General features: G+C 37.2%; 1 protein-coding gene across 15 annotated transcripts in view; it reads left to right on the top strand.

The window, feature by feature from the left end:
* Positions 1–14284, top strand: part of MPDZ (multiple PDZ domain crumbs cell polarity complex component) — a 167332-nt gene extending 153048 nt beyond the window's left edge. For all 15 annotated transcript variants that reach the window (XM_025433145.3, XM_025433141.3, XM_025433140.3 and 12 more), the window contains 12 exons: positions 982–1127; positions 1898–1981; positions 2116–2309; positions 3759–3906; positions 4971–5057; positions 5925–6015; positions 6888–6931; positions 7778–7900; positions 9301–9405; positions 9965–10077; positions 10874–10997; positions 12876–14284. In XM_025433145.3, coding sequence (XP_025288930.1) covers positions 982–1127; positions 1898–1981; positions 2116–2309; positions 3759–3906; positions 4971–5057; positions 5925–6015; positions 6888–6931; positions 7778–7900; positions 9301–9405; positions 9965–10077; positions 10874–10997; positions 12876–13022 — 1406 coding nt within the window. In that variant the 3' untranslated portion in view covers positions 13023–14284. The remainder of the gene's footprint in view (positions 1–981; positions 1128–1897; positions 1982–2115; positions 2310–3758; positions 3907–4970; positions 5058–5924; positions 6016–6887; positions 6932–7777; positions 7901–9300; positions 9406–9964; positions 10078–10873; positions 10998–12875) is intronic.
* The last annotated feature ends 10023 nt before the right edge of the window (positions 14285–24307 follow it).

Genomic DNA, 24307 nt, shown 5'->3' with positions numbered 1-24307 from the left:
TTGTTCCCAAAATAGCATTGTCTATAAAAATACGAAATGCTAAATGAAAATGTAACAGAAAAGAAAATATCTTACACCTGCTCTTACCATTTCAGGAGCAAGAATTATTAGTCTGTCTCTGATTTTCTAAAAAGAGATCCTCTTGCCTAAAGCTACTCAACAAGTGTCTCAGCTTTTTCAAAGCATGACATGTACTGTATGCTCTTTGGTATATCATAAAGCATATGATATGAAGACTATCATAAAACAACGTGTGAAATTATATTCTCCTTGTTTTCTCATAATCTATTCTTATCTCTTCAATCCTGAGCATATATGCATCAGAATTTAATATCTGAGTTTATAAAACATCGAGACATGCAAAGAAAGAAACTGCACATGAGTCTCACTTCATGTTTTATAAACTCAGATATTAAATACAGTTGTACATGTGCACAGATTTGATTACGTAAGAGGAGATACCCTAGGATAAGAAAAGGAAACCAAAACCAAAACATAAAAAACCTTGAAATGCAGGCGCCACGAGCGGAATTACTGATGTACTTTGTGTTTTGTGGTCTTCCCAGAATGTGTTTTGAGATTACTGCCACGTATTTCACTTCTAAGTTTTACAAATCATAATTTCATCAGAAGTTTTTTGGCTCTAGTGAAATGTAGAATCTCAGCATGAAACTAGAGGCTCACTTCAACTCTCTGCTTTTATTCCTTTATATGTATTCTCTCTAGCAATTTAGAAAAGATGCCATAGTGCAAAAGGTAACTTTGTACCTGCCGCCCTAAATTAATGACTAGTTAATCATTTTGTTTGATATTTTAAAAATATAACTAAAAGATTAAAGTAAATCCAAAGTCTTCTTTGTCTCTAATCTTGGACCCTTTTTCTGCTCCATCCTCCACAGGCAACCAGTGGGATGAGTTTGATGTCTATACCATCTAATCAATTTGTATTTGTATTTCATTTCATTTTAAATTTATTCTTAGGTACAAGCAGGTCATCAACACCAGCGATCTTTGCTTCTGATCCTGCGACCTGCCCCATTATACCAGGCTGTGAAACAACAATTGAAATTTCCAAAGGGCGCACAGGGCTGGGCCTGAGCATTGTTGGAGGGTCTGACACTCTGCTGGTGAGGACACCACCCCCAGATGCTTCAGATACACAGATAGCCTCTTCAGTGGGCCCTGAAAGAGATCTGTCAGGGAGATTTCTATCAATTTTATTAAATGAAACATGAAGGCTTAGAAAAATGCACCATCCTTTGTTATTTTAATCTGTAGAGCAAATACCAAAAATTGAGTGCTGAGACTTTCATTTTGAGTCCGTGAATATTGACTCAATAAGATAGTTAGACTTGAGGTTGTGACCTTTAGGTTCAAAACATTTCTGTTTGTTTACCAGTCTTTGCCATGTTTTAATTTATCTTTTACTGACTGGATATAGTGGGGTTGATCCATATCGAAAGGAGTCTGAAAACTGGATAAATTATAGACAAAATTTTCTAAAAGTCAAAAGGCTTTTAAAATCTAATTGCTGCATTTGTGGATAGGAAAATGATGTGTATCTATTGATTTCATTTGCATATAGGAAGGGTGATGTATATCCATTGTGTGTGTGTGTGTATGATTTATGTGTTTCATAATTTTTTCTTTAAACTTCCCTCTCGTTAGAAAGATATATAAACTTCTTTGAGCCTTAAAAAAAAAAAAAAACTTCTTTGAGCCTTGTAGCAAAAATTGCATTACACTTTCCTTTAATTTTTTTGTGACTCACTATGGATCCAGTGAGTATATAACCCACCATTATCTTTAAAAGTACAGTATGTTTTAACTTTATTTCTGCTCACCAGTCCTAGGGAGGATGAGCTAAAGTATGAGTATGTTTTGTCTGGGCCCTTAGGGTGCCATTATTATCCATGAAGTTTATGAAGAAGGAGCGGCATGTAAAGATGGAAGACTCTGGGCTGGAGATCAGATTTTAGAGGTAACAGAATACTTCTAATAAAGAAAAGGTTACTCTGGGGAGGGTGGTCTCTGTTTCTTTGTTTCTTTCACTCTCTCTTTGCTCGCTCTTTCTTTGACTCCCCTGGCTCCTCACAGTGCCCCATTTCTGTACAGGTGAACGGAATTGACTTGAGAAAGGCCACCCATGATGAAGCAATAAATGTCCTGAGACAGACCCCACAAAGAGTACGCCTAACACTCTACAGAGATGAGGCCCCATACAAAGAGGAAGATGTGTATGACACCCTTACCATTGAGCTGCAGAAGAAGCCGGGGAAAGGCCTTGGATTAAGTATTGTTGGGAAAAGGTATGACTGAAGAGGGCAAACCTCATGACCTTTAGGAAATGATGAGTTTTGGTTCTTTTAAAGAAAAATCACAGTTGTTGTATCTTTATCAGCTGCTGGTGTTCTGTGGATGGCTCTTGTTAGCTCACTCAGTAATGGAGCATCAAAAGACCTCACTTTTGAACTTTTCAAGTTCGTATTTTGGGGGCTCTTGAGGCTACTAGACAAAAAACGATTTGATATTTCTTGAGCACCTTCAGTTCTAGGGAACAAAGTTAAATAAGACATGGTTCCTGACCTCAAAAAACTCATGGTTTGGTCAACGAGAATTAAATATGTTCTTACAACAAAGGATTCTGTTGATAAGTGACAGAAACATATTATGGAGGAGTCTAGGCAGCAGAGCAAAAGGAGACCAGTGATTCTATTTGAGAAAGGAGATTAGAGAAACTTCTCAGGTAATAGATGCCTAAGCTGAGGCTGAAAATGATTAGTGATAGTTGGTCTATTTGCAGGGAGCAGAGGATTTTCTGGGGAGAAGGATTGGCTCAAACATAAACATGCCATCAGAAGAAAACAGAAAGTAAGAGGCCGAGGTGGTAAATTGGTGAATATATATATATAAATTTAGTATCTAATTTATTTAAATATTTATAAATAAGTAATATTAACAAACATATAATCCAGTAAGTTCCAACGCCTTTATTCTAAAGATGGGAAAGCAGAGGATCAGATGGTGAAATGGTGCCCTTGAAGTCTTGACCTTGGCAAGAAGTGACACAATTGCATTTTCACTATGCACTTCTACTTAACAGTTGTCTTTGTATCTCAGCAAGAAGATGCTGAGTTGTCTGTAGTTTCATGAATGAAAGGAAGATTGGAATAAGATTACCATTTGTTTATTTTTCATAAATCCATCTTGCATACAAGTTAGATCCATAATAAAATAAAAGACATCATGGGAATGGTACTTAAATAGTTTCAGTGAGAGGTACGTATTATTTATTTTCAAGAACATTTAATGACATTAATGATAATACCAACATATATATGTAGCCTCAGGTCAGTATTCATTCAGGGTTTTGTTATGGTGTAGAAAGGACAATAGACTTAGCACCCAAAACTGGCGGTTAAGTCGCATTTTTGCTGTGTAGTAACTGTGTGACCCATAAAGTGAGTAAACAGTAGTAGCCACTTCAGCTCACAGTACATAATGGTTGAAGAATAAATATGCTTGTGAAAGATATTTACTCCATGAAATTCTATAAGACATAAGCTATTATTATCACAGAAAATAATTCTAATAATGTTGCCCCTGTGTTGCTGAAAACAGACTTTCTAAAGTCACAAAGATGGAGGTCAAGTTTTCAGTTAAAAATGTTAGTTTTAAAAAAGTTTTCCAATACATAAACACTCTACCTTATGGTGGAGAAAAAATGGTGATGTTGAAACTCAAAACTATGTTTACAGAAATGATACCGGAGTATTTGTGTCAGACATTGTCAAAGGAGGGATTGCAGATGCTGATGGAAGACTGGTGCAGGGAGACCAGATATTAACGGTGAACGGAGAAGATGTCCGTAACGCCACCCAGGAAGCTGTGGCTGCTTTGCTAAAGGTAAAGATCAAGTGCCAGAAAGGACTTCGTATAGTAGTATGGAAGAAGGAAGAGATACTACATGGGCTACCATGGTCAAATAAGCACTGAATCCTCTTTATTTAAAACTGTTATCTCAAGTAAGACACATTTTTTTTTGACACATTTTTAAGTACGATGCCATATTTTAGTGAAATAAAATATTTTATGCCAAATAAAAGACTTTTCAAGGTAGACATCCATTAAGGTCACACAGCTAGTAAATCACACAGTAGGATTTAAACCAGCATGTCTAACTCCAAGAGCCAAGAATCACAAAATACCTCATTGTGCTTTCACCTTAGACTGTATAGTGTTTTTTGCATGCCTGTGATTTATTTGTTAGAGGTCACAAGGAAGTTGTCTTCAGTCCTAATTTTATGTTGCTAGCAATATGGCTTATTTTAATATTGTGTCTTAGGTCTCTTCAGGTACAGTGTGGCCATAGAGAGTTTGCCCAGTTATCTAAGCTGTTGTGGTGGTCATGGCTGTCTTACTGTTTCTCTTTTGTTTTTTAAGCCCTGAGTTACTTAGTACATTTGGCCTATCTAAACCAGTATGTTTCATGAGATAGTTGCTCAATTCCCAATTTCTCTTTTCCTTGGTAGAAACAGTCTCCATGTAAATCATGAGGTCATAACAGACACTAGGTATTGCTGCTGCTGCTGCTTGCCGTCATTCTTTTTTATGTTTTAGAAAAGCCTCTTTCTGTTTTTTTAAGATTTTATTTATTTATTCATGAGAGACACAGAGAGAGAGGTAGAGACACAGGCAGAGGGAGAAGCAGGCTCCATGCAGGGAGCCCGATGCAGGACTCGATCCCAGATCCCAGGATCATGACCTGAGCCAAAGGCAGACGCTCAAACCACTGAGCTACCCAGGCGTCCCTGGAAAGGCCTCTTTCCACAAAGAATTGGAGGTATCCTTGACTGTGGAAATCCCAAAAGGAGGATGCCTTTACAATCTAATCTTAAGGAGTGTATGTACTCCCGAAGATGATTGTAGCATCTTATTGAAGCATTTTCATAAAACAACCACTCCCGTAGTGTTCCCTAGGCACAGTGACCTTGGAAGTTGGAAGAATCAAAGCCGGTCCATTCCATTCAGAGAGGAGGCCTTCTCAAAGCAGCCAGGTGGGTAGCTGTGCGGTTCATCAGGGTGATGCAGTCCACATGCCAGAGGAACTCCGAGATGGCCCTGCTGGTACTGTGTACACAGGTCCCGCCCTCTGGCAGAGGGCAGAGTGAGGTGTGGAGTCTGGGATGGGGAAGACCAACAAGTGAGTGTGGGCAGTGAACAAGGTGTAGCTCTTGAATAGTTTGTAAGTCTTCCTAAGGAGCTTAATTTCAACCATTTTTCTTTTCTTTTTCCATAATTATATAAGTTAACTGATTAATATATGTAGAGCCTACCAAGGTGATATATTTTTAAAGTATTTTTTAACAAACACTTATCAGTTTTAAACTGAAAAAAATCCCATGTAAGGTGAACTATAGAAGCTCACCACTATGTATGAAGCTCACCTCCATGTATGTTCAGGATTGCTGGCCAGCCCCTCTCTTTAGTTGGGTCTTCTGATGACAGAAGCCCATTTTCATCAGCCAGTGTTTAAAGACTCTTTACTCACCCCTTCAACACTGCCATTCATTTCCTGTTGACTTGCCCTAATTTTACAGTTTTTTCATAAGCCCCAGTCTATGTACAACATCCATTTAAATTTAGGATTAGCTTGAATGAAATAAAATCCACTAAAATTTTAGGTGCTTTGGAATCAATCTCATTCATTCTTTTAGCCTCAATTTATTTATGTCCCTAGGCAAATTCTCCCATAAAAAAAGTCAATAGAAACTGTTTAATTTGCCCTTCAAATTATCAGATGCCACTGTTACTTAATAGATATTTCTCTCTAGATACATTAAAAGAACTGAATTCTGAAATAAGTGGTATTTAGGGGATATTATTACTTCAAAACGTTCTAAAATAATTGTTGTGTATTTTAGATGAGCGAAGGCAGCCTGTCATCATTCACTTTTCCACTTTCTGGATCCAGTACATCTGAGTCACTAGAAAGTAGCCTGAAGAAGAATGCATGTAAGATTGGTTTGATATTTTAAGCATGATTACTGGTTTGAGTTTTAGTAACCAACACTGATTTTTTTCCTCTGTCTCTGAGCTCTCTTTCCCCAAATTATTTCATACCCTAATATGGGTGCAGAGGTATGTGTTGGCAAAAATTCTGAACAGTACGAAGCTGCATCTTTGTTGTCTGGCAGATTTCTCATTTGTTGTTTTTTCTACATGATATACAAAACATTAGAATCAGGATTCTGTAATTTTTTCTTACTAAGCAGACTGGTGTAATTAATTTTTATTTCCTTTTCTGTTTATTCTAACACCAATAATTCAGAAGATTCCATTAAGTGAAGCCTTCTTTTTCCATGAAGATGCAAAAATTTTGATTGAGAAAGTCAGTATGATTCTCCTGTGTTTTAATTACATGAAATCATGATGCAGAGTGTTTTTTGGCTTGAAGCTTTGGTTGAAAGTTATTCAAATTGAAGAACTAACCATATGGCAATCTCTGTTTGCATTGTGACTAATATTCTAGAAATTTAGCTACTTAAGTCCATGAATTCCTTTTAATGTGTCCATGACTATTTTTCTCAGCTGTGCACATGTATCTTTCAACCCAAAGCCTATTCTGCTCTTGACTCATTCAAAGTGGATTATGTAGTTATATAATCAACGATTGAAATAAGAAGGAAGAAATGGGATGGTGTGCACATTTTTCCAAAATAAAGATTCCCTATGTGAGACAGATTTAATCATGTGTACTGGCAACTTTGAGCACGCTCTTTCAAAAAAAAAATAATAATGTATCTCATTTAGTCCCATTCCAGCTTTGACTGAAATTTAATTGAATATGAAAATACTTTAATAACCATATTTTTCACCCTTTACAGTGGCATCTGAAATACAAGGATTAAGAACAGTTGAAATAAAAAAGGTAACTTGGGGAAGAGAAAACCATATAAACTCTGTTGACCTCAGAGGCATCTGCATATATATTTTCCTATTAGCTGTCTTACGATTTTACTGTATCATCAGAAAACTTATGCACTGTATACAGTGGAAATATCACAATACAGTCTTCACTGAATTTCCTGGTCACAGAACCTTGTATGAAAAATCATTGTTGGCATATCCTGTGTTGCCAAAAATGGCATCCACCCAACCCCACACAATGTTGTCCCACCTCCCACCTCTCACTTGTCACACAGAGAACCAAACCTCTGCCTTCCATGAATGTTTCTTACTCTCATGAAACATTCCCCTGACAGCAGTACACATGAGAGAACGTAAAAGCAGCTACGGTGTATTGCACCTTTGCTATCTGCTGATCATTCTTGTAGCTGCCTCATGTTATCATTGGCTCATGTAATCTCTGCAGCCTTCGGTAGGGGCTGCTCTGATCTCCGTTTTGTCATTGAAGGTCTAGGAAGAGGGCTGAACTTGGTCAGTCCCACTATTTCTAAGTGTGGGTCCCCGGCATTAATACAGATCTTTCTGATTCCAAAATTGGGTCTTTCACTTCATTCACATACCTGCTTTTCATCAACCTCACAGCATGATTTTCACTTAAAGTGTTTTGATTTCTTTTATTTCCTGGACAGATGCTTATTTTCCTAAGTCACAGTAAGGACCTGTGTCAAATGAAGTAATGTAGTTTTCTTGAGTCTCATTTTCCTCACACCTCAGAGACCTGAGTTGCCATAGGATATTGGGCCAAAGAAACCAAACATCAATTTAAAATGCCACATTGACCAAAATATTTTAATCTCTTGCATGGCAGGGGCCTGCTGACTCACTGGGAATCAGCATTGCTGGAGGAGTGGGCAGCCCACTTGGTGATGTTCCTATATTTATTGCAATGATGCACCCAAATGGAGTTGCAGCTCAGACCCAAAAACTCAGAGTAAGTTCTGCTAATAACCCTGGCAGCCCTTGCAAGTCTGGCAAAAGTTTTCATAAACCCTTTGAACCTTGTCCCTTGTTGTAGGGAGGTTTGAGTATCTATATCTGCTTTTAAATCTGCTAATCCCACCACAGCAGAGCTTGCTTTGAGTAAAGGTAAAGAAAATGAAGAGAGGAGAATTGACAAGTCAATGATATGGAAGATCTGTCGTTTCTTGGTATTTTTTACTTGTGTGCAACTCAGTGAGAGAAGTTAAAGTGTTTCACAACACTTTGAAATGAGATGAAATGTTTTCCTTACATGTGTCACTGGTTTAAATGCCAATTTAACTTTATTGAATTGAAGACTATCATTTTGTTGCAATTGATCATCAATTTTACAGAAAATTGGGGCACCTGGCTGGCTCAGTCGGTTAAGCATCTGCCTTCAGCTCAGGTCATGATCTTGGGGTCCTGGGATTGAGCTCTGAGATGACCTCGCTACTCAGTGGGGAGTTTGCTTCTCTCTCTCCCTCTCCCCCCTCCCCAACCCTGCTTATGCTCAGTTTCTCTTTCTCTCTCAAATAAATAAGTGAAATCTTTAAAAAATTTTTTGCAGAAGTTTAATATCAATGTGACCTTCATTGTAAAAATATACAAAACTTACTTCACAGTTGAGGGATTATGCTAATGCAGGGCCCTATTTTTGCTAACTGCCCAGTTCTGAAATCATGTGAATATTTCATTAAAGTCTCTATGAAGTAAAATCTGCATGGCCTCATGTGTCACAAAGGGCCTCAAAACTTAACCACCTCTTAGTTTCATCCCTAAACTGAAAATGGTTCAGTCCCTTTTTATATCTGAACTTGTGACTGACTGACACTTAAACATTGATTGTTGCATGTACCAAAAAACTTTTCTGTGCAGGATTGATAGGGAATACTTTGGTCTTTGTGGGACAAATGGGTCTCTGTTATATCGACTCAGCTCTGCCCTGTGAAGGCAATGAATAAGACAGCTGTCTTCCATCCAAACTCTGTCAACAAAAATAAGCAGTGGGCCAAAGTTGGCCTAGAGTTCCAGATAACATGTATAATTATAGTGTCCAAAGACATTCTAGTTCTTAAGGGGTAGCAGATATTTTATTCTTCAATAGGAAGCAATGTCTTACCCAGGAGAAATGAAGAGAAGGGAAGAGTGATTTTCCACCTGCCCCCAGAGACTACTGAACTCAAACATTATGTACAGCTTCTTTTTATAATTGCTACTTCTTGAAATTATTGGCTTCCTTGGTTATATTTCAGTTGCTGAGAGCAATGTGTATGTGATGTGCAAGGTAGAGAAGGAAATCTCGTTCAGGTGTCAGGGTCTCACTCTCTGTGGCTGCTTTAACAGATGCCTGATTCCTTGTCTCCCTTGCAGGTTGGGGATCGGATTGTCACTATCTGTGGCACTTCCACTGAGGGCATGACTCACACCCAAGCAGTTAACTTACTGAAAAATGCCCCTGGCTCCATTGAAATGCAGGTAAAAGTCGCACTCAAGCACTCTTCCCAATATGGGTAGCTTGAGGACACATAAGCTTTAGCATTAAGGAAGTAAAAGTGCTTAATATTACTACTGATGTTATTTTATTTAGTAAGTCCCTTGAACATAAATGATTACATTGAGAGTTCCAAGAAAGTGTGTAAAAAACATTTTATCTTGATGTGTTTATTGTTTCATGCTTTATATCTAAAGGAAAAAAAACCCACAAGGTCTTAGCAGTAAATGATTAATTGCTAGAGGGTTAAATGGTGTGAGTGGCTCTGTATTCTAAAGATCTTTAAAAAATAATTACATATGAGACCATGTTTGAAAAACATCAAACTTTGTAGAACTGAATTATTCAGATATTTTTACTGTCAGTGGAAGAGGCCTCTGGACCTTGTGAAATTTCTATTTGGTTGTATATCAGGTTAACAGAAATGATTAAGTGAACAGTAAAGTACATGTCTTAATCCTGTAGCTATTTTTGAAGAACAATTACTGATGTCTCTCTAGCCACACAAACGTGTTTCTCTCTTTCTGTTTCTCCCATGTACAGGTGGTTGCTGGAGGAGATGTGAGTGTGGTCACAGGTCATCAGCAAGAGCCTGCCAGTTCTAGTCTTTCTTTCACTGCGCTGACATCAAGCAGTATATTTCAGGATGATTTAGGGTGAGTCCATGTATTATGGTTTCTGTGTCCCTACCACTAACAAAAAGGTGTAAAAACGGGATGAGGTATGAAGATATGAAAACCAAGTGTTTCTGAACTGTTAAGTAATTATGGGATGGATTTAGTTTATTGAACATAGCTAGATAGCATGCTGTTCACCTTCCCACGTTTTTTGGCTCTGAGTTTTTGGGGGAATATTTTAGTCTGGACCTCATTACCCTGTGTGACATGGAACAGATCAAACCTATCCTTTTTAAATTTCACATTGCCAACTCATTTAATAGATCATCCTTTTGATTAAAAAGTTTATAGCTCCCCAGTTGTACACAAGAATTGGGATATAAAGAGAGGGGAAGAGAGGGAAATATTAGAATTTTTAAATAATTTGAGGCAGCCTTTACATTGCTAGATAATAGATTTTTCTCTCTGAGCTTGGGAGTACTGATGTATGACTTATTTAATGGTAGTCCTCTGTGCCGTAGTCTTCTTCCTTTAAACTGTAAAAAGAATATGCAAGCATTCAATGAGAACATGTCATGAACGTGTTAGTTTAGGGGAACTATAAATGAGTAATAGAATTAGGGTGTTAAAATAGGATTTTGTTGGATTAAGTAAATTTAAAATACTGAGCATAGCCTGCACCGACAGTTCAAGCTCCCCAAAATACTCATAGTATACTCGCTGTCAGTAGAATTGAGATTTATAGTGGTTCTAGGTGGATGTCAGATAATCCGTAATTTACAGATTTGACTTTAAAAATCAGAAACCTCTTCTTTTTTTCTTCCCTTTCCTCTAGACCTCCTCAGTGTAAATCTATTACACTAGACCGAGGACCAGATGGCTTAGGCTTCAGTATAGTAGGAGGGTATGGCAGCCCTCATGGAGACTTACCCATTTACGTTAAAACAGTGTTTGCGAAGGTAAGCTTGCACATTTTAACCACCCCCTTCCCCCCCGAAACATTCATTAATAGTGGTCAGCAGCTGGCTTATTAGTTTATGGCCTGAGGTAATGCCAAATGGTTAACAGTTGATCATTTTCTTTTGGAACTCCCTTCAGGAACAGGTCATTAAATATTTTTGTCCAATTTGAGGTTTAGTTATATTTAAAGGAAAATAGGCTCAAATTGAAATTCCATGGGAACTCTTGACAATACGCAACAAAAATAGTAATGGACTTTAGTTAGACAGTAAGGGCTGATTTTTTTGTCCTTGGAAAACAGGTTGCCTATGATTGAATGTCTTTTGAAAACGGGACATTTTAAATGTGTAAGCTGTAGAGTGCTGGCATTTCTTTTTCTTTGTGTTTCTTCTGTTGTGGAATATAAAATAGACGTGGAAAAGTACATAAAATAGTTCTGCAGGTTAAATAACTAATAGGGCATTTATTTTACAGTTTAATTTTATTGCATAAAATAGAAAATATTACAACTGAAAAAATTGCAGAATATCCAGAAGCTCTGTCACCTGCAGTAAATCAGCTATTTATAATCAGGGAATTCAAATTTTGAAGAAAATTGTGTTTCGTTGAAATGGTACAATAAGTATTCTATTTTAAGGATATTTAGAATAAGAATAAACTTATTGCAACATTGGTGAAGCTGTTAAAATAATTCAAACCCATATAATTATCATTAATATGTTCTTTAGACACTTTTCAGGAGCCACAAAATTGGACATAATTTCCTACAGGAGAAAATCTGGAATCTCAAGATTTTACAGTGCAAAGGATCAAACCTTATGGCCGACCTATTAAACAGTTTGATACAGGGCTTTAGATTAGCACTGTAGTCCTTTAAAGTGCCTACCTATGGAGGTTTTAATTCCATTATTTTGAAAAAGAATTATTATTTTTAACTAACTTAAAGTGCTGTATCTACAGCAACCTAGTTAAAGGCTTAATTTATGAGATTTTTTAAAAGCCATTGGTATGTCCAAAAATACAAACAGCATTTGTCAGTGAATAGAAGAGTCATGCAGTCCTTTTCCTCAGCCTTGGAACAATTTATTTAAGGCATGCTAGTTAGAACATATTTTAAGAATTTCATCATTATGGATTCCTCATTAACTTTTCCATATTTTTAATCTTATATTTAATTGCATAATTGCCTACTATAAGCATGCCTTAAGATGGGATTCTTTTTCAAATAGCAATGTCTGTGTTTAATCTTAATCATTTGAGGCCCATAAGAAATATGAAGACCCCCCCCCCCAATACCCTTGGGAAGTAAAGAACAAGCAGCTCAAGCAGCCTATTCAAAGCCACAGAAAGAATTACAGTTAGACTTAGCACCACTTGCATCCTGCCCTGCCCTGCACTTGTCAATGTGCATGTGGGCTTTATGCTTCTGCAGACCTTTGCCTCCATGCCCTGATGCCCTTGTCCTGTAAAACTGCTTTTGTTCCTGTCTAATCCTTTGTCTTCTTCTGTAGGCCTTCTTTACAGGATAAAAAATCCTGGATTCTATGAAATCATTCCTGCTAGGCAAATTCCCAAATATTCTTTATTAATTTGAGTTCTCACCAACTGCTGTGCTGAACAGCCAAGAACCATCCAACTAATCTATTGACTGCTAAATTCTCTCTGAAATTGTAATCTTAGTGCCGAAACCATTTAGGAGCAAGACCTCCTTTGTGTCTGTTCATCATTGCTTAATGGCTGTGGAGCACCCGTGGAGCACCCAGAGCAATGTGTGTGTACATGCAGAGCAATTTACATTCTTGTTTAGATCTTTTTCTGTTGTGTAGCTGCAAGGCAGCATTTTTTGAGAAGCAAACAAGCCTACTTTATAATTGCAGGGAGCAGCCTCCGAAGACGGGCGTCTAAAAAGGGGTGATCAGATCATTGCTGTCAATGGGCAGAGTCTGGAAGGGGTAACCCATGAAGAAGCTGTTGCCATCCTTAAGCGGACTAAAGGAACTGTCACTTTGATGGTTCTCTCCTGAATTTACTGCAGAGTGGGGCCAACTCAACAACCCCTTGCTCACATCCCACACTGTGAAGAGAATGGAACTGGTCTTGTGGATGACTTTCCCTGCATCATCTTCATCAGGCTCTTCAGAACTCTAGGGGGAAAGTATCATTTAAGTTTGTTTTTCTCATGTGGAAATGATTTTCTTACAAGCTAGCATCATTTTTCCTTTCTCCTTAGATTCTTGTGAACCTAAACTCAAAGGGATGGACTGTGTGCATAGGTGAATCCAGTCTTTCTTTGTAAAGATGTCTGACATTTTGTAGTCGCATGTGAAGAAATTAGGTGCTGACCTGGTTAGTAGAGAACGAGAGAAATAATTCTAAAGCTAACCTAAGAGAAATGGCTTTAGTAAATTAGGGTGAGAATGAAAATAGAAAATAAGGAAGAAAATCTCAAGTTTTTTTTTTAAATGCTTCATTTTATCCCCATTTCTAACTAGAAAAGAAAATAAAACATTTTTTTCTATTGAAAATCTTTAAAAACACTCTCAGTATCTAAATTATTTGAGTATTATAGAAAAATTGTATCTCCCCACCTTTAATATACACATACATATTTTCATCCAAAAATGAGTTTCTAAGACTGAGTAAATAGTGATTATATGAAGCAGTGTCCCTAAATTGGTAAAGAACACATTTGATGTGAATCTTGATGTTCATTTTTATTTTTGACCTGTTATAAAATATTTTCATGTTTCTGTAAGTAAAATGGTGATGCCACCCACCATTGACTATAGTTTCTCTAGAAAGCAGGCATGCTAACCATGGAAGAACATAGAAGTCTCTCAGAATCTTTAATGCTGGTTTTAACCGATGCAACACTAAAAATGTGTTAGCGTGCTGTGCAATTGGTTTTCAATTACTATTAATCTTAATGACAGAGAAAAAAGCAATGTGTTAGTAATTATTTTGGTTGTGTGCCATTAGTAAATTGATAGAAAAATTAAGGGGATTAACATAACTTCATTTCATTGCCTTATATTAACATCTTATAATACAATAGTTTAAGACTAAAGGAAACAGATGGAGCTGTTTATTGAGACAACTGGTGAGGAATTATCATGTGTTCATTCCCATTTTAGAGCGTGAAACTCCTACATTAGAATATATAAAGTCACTTTAAATATTATCTATATTTGTAACAGAAGTAGTGTACAGATATTTTATTACAGCACTTTTGTGTAAACGCAGAATTGAAGTGAATAAATAACAAGTTTCATGGTGCACAAATAAACGGGCGTATTTTTTTTGTTCTTTTTATTGGAAAAAAGGCTTCATTAGGTTGTTCAAGATTTACAATTTAAAATTGGTTTTTATCATGTCTAACTGAACATATGGTGTCCATAGTTACAACCAGAGGAACTTTGGACAGCATCATTATGAAAAGCTCTGTTTCTTACATCCAGGATTTTTACTAATACTGAAGTGCCCTGCCTGTATTTGTTTTTCTGAGATGCTATATTAATGCAGTAATATTGTAAATTGTTCTTGGGGGTAGTCAAGACCTAAAGTGAGTTCAGATAGAAAAATTAAATAATAGATGAGAAAAGTATGATTTGAACACTGAGCAAGGAATTGGAGAACATTTTGTTCTGCTCGTTCTGCCCCTAATTAGCCAATGAATGTGTGTGTTCCGTCTGATTCACTCACCTGTAAAGTGGTAGGTCATCTTATCTCAAAGCTTGCTCCGAGTTCTAAAATATAAGAATTCTGTGGTTCTTATACAGAATGGACAGAACCAAATTAAAGTTTGAGTCAATATGTGGAAGTACTCCCCACAGAAGAACAGGCCCAGCTAAGTGTCTGTACTTGCCTGAGTAGCATCTCCCCAAAATTCACAGCCACAGGGAACCGTGGAATGTGAGCTCTTTTGGAAATAGAGTCTTTGCAGATATACTTAGTTAAAATGAGATCATTCTGGATTACGGTGGACCCCAAATCCCTAAGGCCAGATAGAGACACAGAGACATAGCAGAGGAAGGCCATGTGAAGAAGGGACCACAATCACACCAGAGCCCACGTTGGAGGCTACCAGAACCTGGAAGAAGCAAGGAAGGATTTTTCCCTAGGGTCTTTAGAGGACAGCTGGCCCTATTGACACCTTGATTTCAGACTTCTGGTCTCCAGATCCGTGGAAGAATAAGTATCTGTTGTTACCATCCACCCAGTTTGTGGTACTTTGTTATGGAGGCCCCGGGACACTAGTCACAGTGTCTCAAATGTTTTATATTCACAGCTGCTATCATTGTACCTGGCTAACAAGAGAAGTGCTAAACATGTTTGTTGAGCGTGCAAATGATTAAACTATAGGTCATGATTCATTTCATGGTGTTAATATTGCTTTAGTTGGTTAGCTGCAACCTTCATGCTAACTGCAGAAAAAAAGAAACCATGGGCATGCCACTGTAGGGATATAAAGACACTGAGGAAAAGTTCGCCTCCTGAATTGCTACTAATTGACAAAGTCAGCACATGAAGGAGGAGGGAGACAGGAAGGAAGGGAAAGACTGAGAAGCATATAAATTCATCAGCATTGGAGACACGTGACAAATACTTCCTTTTTATAATTTTGTGTAAATATAAGAGTTCTCTGTGGAAGAAAGTGAGTAGAGTCCGAGGACTTGAACCTTATAATAAATGCTATGTACAATTCAAGATAGTGGATTGCCCATAATAGGTGCCATATATTTGCTTGTGTGATTAAACCACACTGGTGAATACGACACATTTGTGGTGTTCTTTGTGATCCCTCCCAAAGGACGATGATGATAATAAGGATAACAATAATAATAATGTGTTTAATTTCAGCACCAACTGGTATGTAGCTGTGGGAGTCGTCATGTGGTGTTGCAAGTCAGTAGGCTCCATACAACAGAAGGGTGAGGGAGTCGGAAGCATGAAAACATTAAATTCATGGAAGACGAAATGTGGAAAAGGACAAGTTTTTGTTTTGTTGTGGGGAATAGCGGTAAAGCGGAGTTTCATAGGTCTGGTGAAGCAAAGGAAGCTCTTCCTTGCTCTGAGGTAAGCTGTCCTAAGTTGCCTTAGAGCTGGTCAGCTAGCTTCTTGTCTGAGGATGGTGCGCGGTGATTTAAGGTCTTTCTTCGTGTCTCAGGCTAAGTGAATAGAGCAGTTGAAAGGATACCTGCAGGGAAACAGGACTAAACAGCGTCTCCCTTCCCTTCCCTTCCCTTCCCTTCCCTTCCCTTCCCTTCCCTTCCCTTCCCTTCCCTTCCCTTCCCTTCCCTTCCCTTCCCTTCCCTTCCCTTCCCTCCCCTCCCCTCCCCTCCCCTCTCCCCTCCCCTCCCCTCCCCTCCCCTCCCCTCCCCTCCCCTCCTCTCCTTCCCTTTTTCCTTTCCTTTTTCTTCCCTCCCTCCCTCCCTTCTTTCTTTCCTTCCTTCCTTTTTTTTGCTCTAGGTGTGAGAATGCCAAAACTATTGTCACCTGCTTCCAGCAGCCCTGGTGTGTTGTTTCATGTCAGTGACAGGTATTCTGGAACGCACTTGATTTATGCAAAGATGTTCTTTCATTTGGTCTACTAGGAATTAATGTTTCACTTTGCCCTTTTGAAAGAGAGTTATTTGTAAGACAGGATTGGCCTCTGTTACCTCAAGTGGGAAAAAAAATTGTGGGCGGCAAGAAAATTTCTAAATGAAACAACATGAAAACTAGGCAGAGCAAATGTTTTAAAAGTGATGGTTGTGTACTTGATATTGCTGCTGCTTATTCCCTTCAAAATATACCTGGGTAGTCCATATTGCTCATTTCAGTGTAAATTAGGGAAAAATCTATTATCTAAGAATTTTACTTACTGATGAAGTACTAAAAGTTCAATAGTAGGCCCTTAAAAAGAATTCTGTCAAAAAGGAGGCAAATCCATGGTAATGATCTCAGAATTCTTTCACTAAAAATGTTTCTTGACGTTTCTAAAAGTACTACCATCAAAAGACTGCTTTAGATGGCTTTGAGGAGGAGCTTCAACTTGTTCATTTAACACTGGGCATTTTTTCAGAGGCTGGTGTCATTTGGGTATACTTTGTGGTTCTTTCTCCTTCCCTCCCTGCCCTCCTTCTCCTCATACTCACACATATTTTCAGAAACAGCACACTTATCCTTGGAAAACATACTTTTTTCTCTCACATCTTTTCTTATTAATGTACTAGAAATTATTATTTTTTTTACTTGAGTGTACCGTGAAATGCTTGATATTCAAAGTTCTACTTCCCTGAACTTCATTAACCCAAAGGAACTTTATTCCATTCAGTAAGATGTATAGGTTTACCTTGCTTTGGAAAATCCAATGTATATAAAGCATTGATACCATGCAAGGTAATCTATCAAGGAATGGCAATAGTTGTGCATATATGTTTTATTCTGGTAGATAGAGGGTAATAGAAATTCAATGGCTTTCTTTAATGACCTTCACTTTTCATTTTTGTATAATATTGTCTTTTTTCTTCTAAAGTGGGTGCAAATCAGTTTATATCAAAATTTCAGTTGTCATGCAATCCATGTTTTCTATATCTCTGTATTTTGTTATACTATTTAGTAATTAACAATATAATTGCTAAATATTTTTCTTTAAATATAGACCAATTTTTAACTTAAATGTATTTAAAAGAGGAATTGTGTCTCAGGACTTAAAATGGAAAACTAGTCTCATTTGCCATAAGTATAAGGTAACTACAAGCAAAACCCAAGTTATTAAATCCATCAGGATACTCTTGCCTACCTAGGATCAGAAGGCCTGCTCACTTTGTAAGAAAGGGAGAAATAACAAATGTACAAATGTTAAAATGGTGGTGACTCTGCAGGTAACTCTTTTTCTTAAAGGAACTGAAAGAAAATACCTTTTCATTATGTGATTCAGTATTTTCTAATGCCTGTCATTGCCACCTACAACAGTGATCTCACCAGATACTCCGTCTTCGGAAAAATTCTGTTATACTAAAGTCAGGAAGGTTTTGTTTGTAGGCTTCTTTTTTAAAAAATGTGAAAGCAAGCCAGTCAATTCCTGTTCTTAAGAGTATTCTTGCTAATGAGGTTAAGATTTTGTTTATAAGGCTTTCTCTAAAACCAGAATTGGGTCATCACCTCCAGTGCTTTTGTTTTGGCAATCTGAGTTTGAAATAAAGGACAAATGACATAAATTAATGTAGTAAAATTAATGTTGTGGTAATATTAAATAAAGCTAATGCCTCTTGCACCTGGAGGGCTATGCAGATGGCAGGCATACCTAATTATGCACCCTGCTGCCTTTAAGTGTACTGATAAAAATCTCTCAACTGAGTATAAAATATGTTCATTCACTGGCTCCAGACAAATTTGAGTGCAGCAACACAATACATAAACACAGCCTGACATACTTCTTTTTTTAAGGGAAAAAATGCAATTATGTAAGTTAAATGAAATAATTAAATATTTACCTGATATTAAAAATGAGTAACTACTGCAGTCATGCAGTCATGGTCTTTTGTCCTTTTTGTGAATATCAAAATACCTATCAGTCCCATAAGAAAAAGATTGCTCTCAAAGCAGTCAGGGAATACTTAAATTTAAGTTTACATCTCACTGGCTACACATTAATTAGAAAGATGAATTTACTAATTGAATCCTAACAAACTTTACTTGATGTCTCACTGTAGGTGTAAACTGGGTTGACCAGTTCTTGTTCAATATTTTAAGAAGTAGCTACTTCAAATATATCAGTATAATGAAGTATAGAGACAGTTTGTTTTGCTACAGGTATTTCAGAGATGTCAGTGAATTTTTTAAAACTTTCTATGAGTTATCTTCATTTAAGGAATGTGAGTTCTCATGAATTTCATTTTGTGGCCATTGAATATGCAGTTAAAAGGACAACCAGCATCTTCTAGTTTTAGCATCAGAGTGATTTTTTTAAATGCCTTCATGAGACTTTTTATACACACCTATTATTTCTCATATATATTTGCTACCCACATTTTAAAAATAAAAGGATAAACTATTCTTTTTTAGACATAGTTTCCACCAAAATAGGAGATCTGGTGCCAGGCATTCATTGCATGATAAAGGTGCTGCTCCACTTTTAAGTGGTGGGGGTAGGGAGAAAAAAAAGTGGAGGGTTTTTTAGGCTGAGGAGCATATAATTTCTATATCTTTTCAGCTCAGAGTTAATAAAAAATGAACTGTACATTTAAAAATTATATTTGTAGGGTTTTTTTGCCATTTGGATAACAAACTATGCGGATCATTTACACCCCATTCACCTACCTTAATTTATCAGTCCCTGGCTCTTATTTCTTCTGTTTGGTAGTTGATTTTTTTCTAAAGGTTTTCCACCTCAGTATGTTATAGGTATTTATATAATGAAGTTGTCAGTGTCTCAACACCCACTTTATCTTGCATGAGTGTCATTGCTGATAAATGTCTTATGCTGAAGGAACCCTAGATTTCTCTGAAATATTTCTCTGAAATATTTAATAAAATATTAAAGAGTCTGGGCCTCTGGCTCCCAAGCCCTGGATTCATACCCTGGCTTGACTTCCAACAGGCAGGCAGCTAACATCTTTGAGCCTCTACCTCCTTCCTGTAAAATGGGAATAATAGCATCGTCTTCACAGTTCGTTCTTTTAGTATCAAATGAAATGAAGGGTCTGCACATGATGGCACTGGATAAATGAGAAAGTCCATGAACTCCAGGGTTGTGATGGTACACATAGTGGAATTGTGGGGGGTCATCTGGAATGCACTATCACTAGTATTGATATATATTCTGGCTTTAAAAATAAACTTGTAAAGTGCCCCTTTCTCATTCTAGTAATTGTCTCATAATTTCTGCTAGAATGGGAAGCAAAAGCAAAGATAATTCCAAGAGAATTGAACTATAGTCCCATTGGTTGGTAATGTGGATGTGCCACTCCTTAATATTTTAAATAAGATATTGGGATGGGAATGTTTTAAACACAGCGGGAGGTTTTATCAATCTAGCCATATCTCTTGCATAATAAGCCAAGTATCTAGTTTTAAAAGTAAATGGGGAATTATACAATATCTGTCACTCGCATAATCTATCTCCCTCAGTCATCTGTGTTCATTGGGATAAATAAATTTTACATTCATCCTCTTTTTTATGTGCAATCCCTTTTCAGAAGGAAGAGAACAAAGCAGAAATTAATTTGGTAGACTAAGGCACCTGGGTAGCTCAGTCAGTTGAGCATCCAACTCTTGATTTCAGTTCAGGTCATGATCTCAGGGTCATGAGATCAGGTACCCAACAGGGGGCTCAGCATTCAGTGAGGGATCTTACTTGTTCCTCTCCTCCCCCACTTGTAGGTTTCTCTCTCTCTCTCTCTCTCTCAAATAAATAAAATCTTTTAAAAATTAATTTGGTAGACCAGTCTTCTAGAAGGAAGTTGGTGAGATCAGAATGTCTGTCAGGTACTCCTTTATTCCATATTAGATCTTATTTCTCAAGTGACTGATACTAAATCATTTGGGGAAATGTAAAGTAGAAATTGTATGTACTACAAATGGTTAAATTCTTTTTAAATTTTTAGTGTTTAAATTTCTAAGGAGTCAGAGAAAGCCAGATTTGCTTTTTGACAGGACTTCTCCCAAGTGATGATCCCCTGTGATAATAAAATAAACTTCAAGCTATATGTAAGTTCATACTATTTAAGATTTAGGTGAGGGTTGGGAAAATAGAAACTTCTATTTGGGATTCTACAGCACACTTTTCCTTGGATGTGATGAAGAGTAGTGTTTTTCTGAGCCAGAGAGCAGACTAGTCATTCCTAAGTTTGTACATTGAATGGTGTAAGTTTATAAAGCATTCTCAATACCCACTTGCTAATAAAATAGTTTATGAGTACTCATAAAAGAAACCATATTTTCAGTTATCTAATTATTGAACATTGTGAAGCACCAAGAATCACCCTTAAACATTAAGGAATTGAGATCCCAAAGAATACAGTGTTTATAACCACCTGTGCAGAAGTGATCATTGGCAGATAGATGTACCCGTGTGAAGTTGTGATGGCAAGTTCTAAAATATACAAGGCTTTGGTGAGCTTTGCTCTATGACCCTGCATCACTTTTTTGGTGTGACATACTTATCATAATGTTATTGGAAAACCCGAGCTTCTCTGTTTTTCACCTTCCACATGAGAAAAAGAAAAAGATATTAAAAAAGTAACTTAACTTTCCATATGGGGATTCTGAATCTTGGAGAGAATATAAATTTAGTTACTAAAGAATTTGAATGGGATTGTGAAAAATGTTCCAAAATTCAAAGGAGGAAAAAAGGAATTGGATCCATACTAGGATCCAGTGTTTACTAGGGCCAGATACTTAGTTTTTCTTAATATATTTCTTCATGAGAATAATATCTTCCACCGAGGTTTTTGAAAGTCAAACTATGTAATGCATGTGAACATTTTTAGTCTTAAAGCATAGACCATTGCTACATACTAGGTGTAAACCATACATTTATAGATATTTTGATTAAAATGTTACCAAATTGACCAATGCTGTCTATCTATGCTGTCATTTTTCTGTTATATAGCCCTAGAAGTGAAACATTTTTACTAATAAAGTACTTTATTAGTAAATCACATGTATCCCATTTTTCCCAGTGTATGAGGTGGTATATAATTTTTTAATATTTTGCAGTACATAATTTTTTTAAAGGAGTATTTATTTTTAGAGACCGAGGATGTGTGAGCAAGTAAGCACAGGGGGAGGGGCAGAGGAAGAGAATTTCTCAAGCAGACTCCTTGCTGAGTGAGGAGCCACATGTGAGGCTTGATCTCACAACCCCTGAGATTATGACCTGAGCCAAAACCATAGGTAGAGGACACGTAACCAACTGAGTCACCCAGGTGCCCTTGCAGTACATAATTTTTAAAAACAAACCCACATCCATTCCCAAGTATGATATTTCCACCTTCTTATCTTCACTGTGTCTTGTACATTCACATTTTATAGGAAATGATTGTACTTTGTTGCTTTATTTTGTCTATATTATGGACTGCTACTATATTGAAAATAATATTAGCTCAGGAGTTCTGCTCAGCAATTGGGGGGGGGCGGAGGTGAGGGAGAGGCAGAAGGGTGGGAGGAATAAGGAAAAAATTATTTTTTTTTAGAAGGAAAAAGTTAGTTTAGAGGAAAGATCATTAGCCCCAAGCATATTCTGATAAAATTTCTACCACTGTATATAAAGGCTAAATAGGGGCTTCCTCAGAGTCCATGGAAAACAAAAGAAACACGGTCAATTCTAATTTGAGGACATAAAGCAGAGTTTACAAAAATCTCACAAATTGCATATAATTACCAAGAGCTTCATAAGTGTTTAGTGATTATAAATAAATGATATAATCAGTTTAGGACAGATTTGGACAGATCAAAGAAAACCAAGAATAATGCCAATGGGGGCCACTGTTGGTTTGTATCTTCTGTCTCTTCCTTCTTTTAAAACTTTTTAACTTTGGGAAAATGAGACTAATGATAAGAAAAAGAGAACAGTGATAAGTCATGGATATTTTTCACTCTTTGAGGAAATAGAAAAAAATGCTCACAGTCTCAAGGGCATGAAAGGCAGGTTGTAACTGTTGCTTGTTTCTGTAGACATTGCCAAAACTTAGGTCCAGTGGATGCTTTCCATGGGAATGGATGGTATCTAGCTGGCAGTATGGTTTATATCTTTCTGTGAATTCTTCTTAATGGATTGGAGTTGCTCACTAAGTAGTCTTTATCATAAAAAAAGGGTGTTAAGGTGTATCTTATTTAATCACACCCACTTTATACAACATATCAAAATGGGTGCCCCATCTGCTGGACAAATAATAAATCTTTATAAAAATTAGCACTTAAGCCTTCTCAATCGCCTTGACATTTATCTTAGGTAATATTAATTATAATCAGAATAGTCCATTCCAAGGGTACTTGATATCATGCAAGGAAAAGGTATTTCCTCCCTCCTTTAGTCTGTGAACCACCTGAAGTCCTCTGAGAAGCATCATGACAGATGGGTTGAGAGGAGAAATGAAGTAAAGCCAAGATCCAGATATTTCAGATGAAATTCATTTTCTGGATTAAATTGCTAAGTAAGTGTCCCAGTCCCCCAGATAGTTTCTAGAGTAGATTTGGCTAGAAGTATAATCAAACTACAGCAATAATAACAAACTGAACACATAGGGCTATGGATTGTATATTAGATAAATAAGGTAAGAGTTGATGACCAGAGTAGTCTTTGGTCCAGGAAATAAATATTTTTGTACCTATATTCTGCATGAAGTCTCTAGACAGTGAATGTTTCCTAGAAATGGATGATTGGTAGAGGCTCAGTGACTATAAAGACATCCTCTGTGGGATCTTCCTCACCTTTCCCTTTCTCCCCCCACACCAAACAACCCTCCCTTTAGTGAAGAATATTCTTGCATTCTTCAAGTCCCGTTAGAGCAGTTCCCTTGCAATACTGACATGCTTTCTGTCCATATGATTATTGTTGCTCTTGTTCAAAACTATAGGAAGAATGATTCCTTGACTCTCTCAGAAATCAGTAGGAGCTAAATTCCTGGAAATGAAAGGGTGTGTGGTGTTTGGTTTGGATCAGTAGAAGTGGAAGGTGACAGTGATGGCAGACCTTTCCTTAAGAAGGATCACAGCATTAAGGAGCCTGGTTCAGATGTGTGGGCTGAGAGCTCATTGCCTAAGGCTGGGCTGAGAGGGAAGGGCAATCTGATTGTAACAGTCAAGGGAGGGCTTCATTTCCAATCTGTTGTCTGACTACAAAGGCTCAAGACCACAGCTCGTTCTCAGAATTTCACTAACATTTCATCTAGAAAAGGTGCTTGCAACCCCTTCTTGACAAATGTAAAACAAACAAAATTCATGCAAGCTAAGTGAGTTAAATGGGGCATTTCATGAAGTCCTATTTTTCCCTGGTGTTCCATAGCTAAACATGACATCCCTGCTGACTAAGCCTTTTCTACCCATACCTTTGTTATCAATTTACCAATCTCTTGGGCTCTTGTTCTTTTTTTTTATTTAAGGTTTATTTATTTTAGAGAGCATATAAGCACATGGGCTGGGGAAGAGGCAGAAGGAGAGGAGAGAGAGACTCTTAAGCAGACTCTGTGCTGATGGGGCAGGTGAGCCACCCAGGCTCCCCAGTCTCTTTGGCTTTTGTGTGGTCCCCCTCCAAACTTCTGATACAAATTTTATGATAGACTTGAAAGCTAAAGCTGATATCATAAAGGTATGATCAATAGGT

The sequence above is a fragment of the Canis lupus genome, chromosome 11 (genome assembly GCF_003254725.2).
Source record: "Canis lupus dingo isolate Sandy chromosome 11, ASM325472v2, whole genome shotgun sequence".
NCBI classification, from domain to species: domain Eukaryota; kingdom Metazoa; phylum Chordata; class Mammalia; order Carnivora; family Canidae; genus Canis; species Canis lupus.
The sequence above is the reverse complement of the archived record's forward strand: the minus strand, read 5'-3'. Positions and strand labels throughout refer to the sequence as shown.